Source organism: Dendroctonus ponderosae, unplaced genomic scaffold (assembly GCF_020466585.1).
Source record: "Dendroctonus ponderosae isolate FM_Combo_2020 unplaced genomic scaffold, Dpon_F_20191213v2 Dpon_F_20191213_1, whole genome shotgun sequence".
NCBI classification, from domain to species: Eukaryota; Metazoa; Arthropoda; class Insecta; order Coleoptera; family Curculionidae; genus Dendroctonus; species Dendroctonus ponderosae.
In genome coordinates, this window is record NW_026017110.1 from 34,269,556 (window position 1) to 34,276,116 (window position 6,561).

The window sequence follows — 6,561 nt, forward strand, 5'->3', positions numbered from 1 at the left end:
CCTTTTGGCTTTCAAGGCGGGCGGCATGTTCGCGCCTCCCAACGTTGCCACATTGGGGCGCTTGGCGGATTTAAGAAATTTTTGAAAGACGTGAAGTTACAAGTGAAATTTTGAACACATGTAACAAATAATCACTAAAATATTGTAATACGAAAAATTTGTAAAACAACCAAAATAAAAAAAAAAGCAAATAAAAAACCCTCAGGGGGTTTTATAACCCAAAATACATCCTGAGTTAGTTGGAAACATTTGAAAATCGATGATTTATATTTAAAAAAATCGCTACTTTACTGCTCTATCCATCGATGGAAACAAGAAGTCTGTCGCTCTATTGGTTTGCTACGAGTTATTGTTTTCCGTTATTCTTTTTTAATTATTTTGTTTCAAAGGTGTAATTATTGTGTACCTTATGTGACGATATGGTACCAAAAACGATAGAAACAATTTTAACTCCTTGTGACATTTTCTATTTAATTAATAACTTAACCCACAATAATTCTAAATTTAACTCTCAATAATTTAACACGATTCGAATTTATTATTCAATGGAAAATTTAGTGTATGGTATTTCAACAACGTGAAGAGTAATAAAATATATTAATAAGGTACTAAGCGCTTGAATGAATAGAAGTATCAGTAGAAGTTTTCTTCTTTTAGAAGATATGGTTGAAATTTCAAATATTTGATATTTTTAACGTGTTTGTTACTTTGAATTTACTGCGAAATTCAAGTACTACACGTTCTCTAGGTACGAACCTAAAGCTACGAGCGGTTTTTAAACAATTGACCATTTTTGCACTCTCACATTTGCTGAGATATTTAGGAAGGTTTGAAGGTCGAAGTTTTATATTAACAAAAATCTCTACTTTAGCCCTCTTGAGAGGATTATTGACTAAAGAAAAATGTTTATTGGGTCTTGTAACAGCATCAAAGTAAACTCTTACCGAATCAGTAGATCAATGCTTTACTTCGACTAGCTTAGTCTATAAATTAAAGTCTTTGGTCGTAACGATCTCTACCTATTTTATTTACACATCATGTGAAAATCTATCAACATTCGTATCGTTAATATGCAATTTCCTAAAACTGAACCTGAACTTGTGTTCCCTGCTTCAAGTATATGTAAATCCGGCCCCTCAGGCGCTTCAAAAATCTGCAGAAATCAGGTATATTGAAAATAAACGACAATTAAGGCGTGTAAACAAAACAACAAGTAGGTACATCAGCTCAACTTACTCAACCTTGCCTAATCGTCTTCTATTTTGAACTTAGATGTGTTTTAATAGTCGGCACAATTAAATGGCGAAAGTACTTCTCTCACTGCTTTAAAAACCGCACACAAACGGTTAAAATCACAGAGTTAAAATAAAGTTGACTTTCCTCGCCTTCTTGTCGGTTAAATTAAAGCCAACTGGCAATTTGGATCCTCAATTTATCAGCGAACGCCAGCAAGACTTGCAAGTATTCATTTGAAACATTCCCGTCGCCCATGAATAAATTTAAGTATTTTTGACAGAAATATCTAAATCTTTCTTACGAAGCAAGCATTTACGTCTAATTTGATTCGGCACATGGAATGGGCACGGCAACATCCCACAATATCAATAAATTCTGACAATTTTCGCGAAGAGTAGCGAAGTAATATTTTTATACCTAATTTCCCTCGAATGAAGTTTTTTTCCAGGATGTTTTTCGAACTTTTAGAGTAGGTACATGGGTTTACAAAATGTGTAGCCAGTTGCTAGTTGCAGAGGCTGTTACTTTTTAGTGTCCTTAAAATCACTTGTACTTTAAGTGTAAAATATTATTTGTTGTATACCTAAATATGGTTATTTATTTTAAAAAAATATGAATTACAAATGTTTTAAAATTGTTTCTGCAAGTGACGCACAATTGCCTATCACCTTATGACGCTGCTATATCGCGAAAACGGCAACCACAAGTAGAATCACATTCACAGCTTAAATTCACAGTTAAAAAAATTACATTCGCAGTTATAACAGTGATTTTAAAATTACGGTTTAGCTCATCTCTAATAAAGCTTTGAGTTTCGCTGGGAAGTTGTGCGTCCTTTGGTGGAAATTGGCTGGAGACTTTGCAAGCACTTCTAAACGATCAAGCGCAAATCCAAAGTCAAAGACGATCTGATAGGGAGGTGGACGGATTATGTTCCGGATAAGTACTTGGACGATAAGGACATGCATTCAGTGTTCAAAAGATTGCATCAAATCAAGCACAGCATACACAAATGGTCCGTGGGACGTTCTATTTTGATCCCCGTTATCCCGCATGGGATGATCCTTGGTAGGATGTCCCTAGGCCGTCCCTCGTATCGCACAAATTATCTTATGCAAATCCCATGCGAGTCGTCCCAGAAACGTTATATTTTTTGCTCCCAGGGACATCATGAACAGGACGTATATGTAGTAATAGTAAATGGCACGCTCGAAAAAAAAGTTACACACTTTATTACACACTTAATAAAGTTAATAAACCATCAAAACCGAAATATGAAAAATGGAATTCAATCAACTTCGATAACCGATATATACGTATAATAATAATAAATATTCGAGAACCTATATCAATATAATATCCAGGATGTTCCGTAAATATGTTAACACATTTTAATAGCGTGTTCTTCCAGTCATTTTAGAGCGGGATCTTCCTGATATTTTTTTAAATTCAGGTTTTGTTGTTGAAATATTTGAGTAGTTTTTGTTGTTTTTTTTTAAACGGTTAAACATAGAAGATTAAACATAGATTTGATATATATTATAAGCTAATTGAGTGCCATGTTTTGATAGTGTTTTGTGGTTTAGTTTGCTTTTATACAGGGTAGAAATGTGGAACACCTACTTTTGTTTGGTTCAGAACTTTTTTGTGTGAACTTAAACTTTTCTCGACATAAATTTGTTAATTTGCAGTGAGAGCCTCGAAGGGAAAAGCTAAATTTCTACAGAGGAAAGCAGCATCGACATTTGAAAAAGCCGAAAGACACCCCTATGATGAACTACGAAGAGCTGTAGACTATGCACCAGTAGATGATGCGCTCCGGAAGAAGAGGCCCAGACATCAGAAGGACCAACAGGGCAGTAGGCAAAGCTGCAAAGTGTTGTAAGTGTAAAACCTAGTGTTAATGTAGTGAGATCAAAGGAGTGCGTGTGTAGGTAAAATTAGTAAGATGCCCATACGAGCAGGTTGTCAGTATAGAGAGACTGTGGTGTGAGGGCATACGGATATCGGAGCTGAACTTGGCGGTTTTTTAGTTGGTAGAAATCCAACACTACCTGGTGTCGCTGGACACCAGGTGTCTTCGAGAAGATTTTTTATACCCCAGCCGCCGGCGGGCAAACAAAAAAAAAGTTGTAATTACATAGTTAATCAATGACGGCACAAATTTGAGTGTACAGTTGGCAACACATAAAAGTACATGACTAATAAAGGAGATTTACTCCGATTTTGATAAAGCAGGCTTTGTGAATTATATCAAATATATGAATGTCACAAACTTGTTTTCATATTTCACAAGTTAATTAATTTCTTTGCAATTTTATAAATCGTACTCTTCTGTTTTCCAAATCGCCCAGCTACTGTTCTTCTTGACCGACTTTAATTTGTTTACTCGCAAACGGGACGTTGTAGAAAATCAAGAGACCTTTTCTCTTCCCAACTGAACAGGAACTTGACAAATATTATTTATTTTTAGAAAAATCAGTGGCGGAACATTTTTCCATTTAAAATTATCTACAGACGTGCCTGTACGCACGCCACTGAAAAAGACAAATAACATTTTCATTGCAAAACGTGTATTGCTCTTAGTTGCCTAAGCCTGTTATATTAATACACGAAAGATATATACAAAACATAGAAGAAATAGACTATGTGAATGATAGAATATTAAAAGTAACGCTGAGGACTGGGCGAACTGCTATACACCTAGTAAGCACGTACGCCCCAGATATGTCTAAACCAACAGAAGAGTCAGAGATCTTCTATAAAAAACTTCAGAACACTGTTAATAAAATAAACAATGGGCATAAAATTGTCATTCTCGGGGACCTTAACGCCCGCATAGGAAATGAGAAGATGCGAGGTGTAAAGCAAAGATTCAACGAGGCAGTAATTAACAAAAACGGCGAACTCCTGATTGACTTCTGCGCAAGAAATGAAATGAGAATAAATAATACTTTTTTCTCACACCAGAACCAGCATAAATACACATTTAATAACACCAGAGGCCAACGATCAACGATTGATTTCATAATTACGAATAGAGTCATCACACCATCACAAGTTCTTGACGTCAGAGCATTAACATCAGCCAATATAGGAACAGATCACAACCTAATTTTATTCAAGATTCTGCTGGAACGCCCTCAAACTGCCAGAGTACATAGAAAAAGTACGCGAACACTCTTTGAAAGTAGACCAACTAACAAATTAGAAAGGTGTAACATTGCACCCAATTGGGATATCGAAGGTCACTGGCTGAAAATCGAGAACTTCATAGAACAGGCCGCCGAGGAAGCCATAGGAAAACGGAAGATAAACATAAACGCAAATAACCGCACTAAGCCATGGTTCTGCCAGGAGGTGAAACAACTCGCAGACATCAAAAGAAGCAGCTATCTGAAGTACAAGAGTAGAAACAGAGTAAACTCAAAAATAAAAGAAATTAAACGAGAATATTGGATTAAGTTTACTGCCGACATGGAATACGATATGTATGGCGCACAGAGAAATGTATGGAAACTGCTCAAAAACAGGAAAAAGCCAGTGTATGAGTATGCACAAACCAAAGAAATGTCTATGGAAACCTGGGAGGCATACTTCAGACAGCTTTACAAATTTGAAGAAACAGTAAATTTTGAAGCACACGAAACTGTATCTAACGCTACGATCGACGAAACGGAAATAGTACTTAGATTGAAGAAACTGAAATACAAGAAAGCTGCGGGACCAGACAATACACCTAACGAGCTTCTAAAATATGGCGGACAAGAACTTACGAGACAACTATGCTTATTGTTTAACAATATTCTGCGCACAGCACAAATATTGAAGAACAAGCTAGAAGAACACATAGAAAAAAGCGAAGAACAACAAGGGTTTAGGAGGAACAGATCAACAACAGACGCTATATTTATTGTCAAACAAATAAAGGAAAAGGCTATAGAATTCAACACACCGGCTTGCTATCGAACACAAAATCATAGAACAAGTATTACAATTTAAATACCTTGGCGTAGACCTGTCAAGTAGTCATGACCCAGTCAAGGACCTAAGAAGCCAAATCAATAAAGCTGTGGCAGTATCAGGATGCCTTAGGGAAATCGCATGGGCAATCAATACATGCGAACAGAGAGCAAAGTAAAAACATACAAAACATGCGTGAGACCCATTATGACATACCGGATAGAGATGCGAGAGGAAACAAATAAAACAAAGTGCATGCTGCGAGTAGTAGAGATGATGACTCTAAGAACGATCGTGGGAAAAACCAGAAGAGACAGGGTGAGAAACACGGATATCCGGGAACAGTGTGGAGTGCAGGACGTGGTGCGATGGGGAAGACAAAGAAAGAGACAGTGGTGCAGTCACGTAAAGAGGATGGACAAAAACAGTCTACCGCGTATCGTGTTGGAGGGAAAACCAGTAGGTACTAGACCAGCGGGAAGACCACCTAAAAGATGGAAGGATAGCAGGCAGTCAACATCCCAGGAAATACTGCAGAGGCGTGCTCAGAATTAACAGATCGCAAGATCTCGCAAAAGAAGAAGAAGAATATAATATTGTTAACAATAACGTTCATATTTAATCTGATGACATGATCTCTATAAGACATTCCCCCAACCTGGAGCACCAGGTATGTTTTGATCTGGGTTTTCTTCCCCTAGCCTTTGACCATTCTAACGTCGTAACTACAATGTGTCAGCTTCTTCAGCTCTGATCCTCGACAGAAGCCCTTCCAGGGTACTATCATCTGGGCCAGATGAACCTTGTTTTTTACCGAGGTTGTTACTCCTTTAAAATAAGTAACACAGTAGATACAGGGTGATTGTGACTGTGACTTACTTTGAATTTCCTTTGACGAATTTGCTGATATGCGATTAGTTCAGGGGAAATCCTACAGTAACATAGCAGAAGCTGAAAGAACTCACGCCAACAAAGGGCGAGGAGAGTGGTTCCAGGAAGATAGTGGACGACAATCGATGTTCGGGTTCCAGACACAGAGGAACAAGTATTGGGCATAATCGAATCAGGGCCTTCTAGGGGTACTCAGAGCACAATAACTGACACTTTCCCAAGCACCAAGTAAATACCGAGGAAAGTCGTTTGTACGATACACACAGCACAAGGAGATACAAATGGAGCACAAGGGGATACAAATGGAGCACGAGTTAATTAACTGAATACGAAAAGCTGCTTGATACGAGGGTAATAAGGAGATTACACAGGCACTAGCTTGTTTGGAGTTAACCATTTAAATGTTTGGTGTTGTATGGATTATTTATGTAAACACAAAATCCCGCAGAATTCGAGGTTATGAGAACAGGT

The 6,561-nt window shown here is 37.5% G+C and overlaps 2 protein-coding genes across 2 annotated transcripts; both read left to right on the plus strand.

The window, feature by feature from the left end:
• The first annotated feature begins 3,963 nt into the window (after positions 1-3,963).
• Positions 3,964-5,238, plus strand: LOC109541399. Its single transcript, XM_019910261.1, has one exon. It carries the CDS (start codon positions 3,964-3,966, stop codon positions 5,236-5,238), a length of 1,275 nt encoding a protein of 424 aa, XP_019765820.1.
• A 168-nt stretch (positions 5,239-5,406) lies between these two features.
• On the plus strand, positions 5,407-5,754 carry LOC109541398. Its single transcript, XM_019910260.1, has one exon. It carries the CDS (start codon positions 5,407-5,409, stop codon positions 5,752-5,754), a length of 348 nt encoding a protein of 115 aa, XP_019765819.1.
• Positions 5,755-6,561: the final 807 nt, after the last annotated feature.

Coding starts and splice junctions, on each gene's coding strand:
- LOC109541398 (XM_019910260.1), top strand. CDS start 5,407: ATGACATACCGGATAGAGATGCGAGAGGAAACAAATAAAACAAAGTGC.
- LOC109541399 (XM_019910261.1), top strand. CDS start 3,964: ATGTCTAAACCAACAGAAGAGTCAGAGATCTTCTATAAAAAACTTCAG.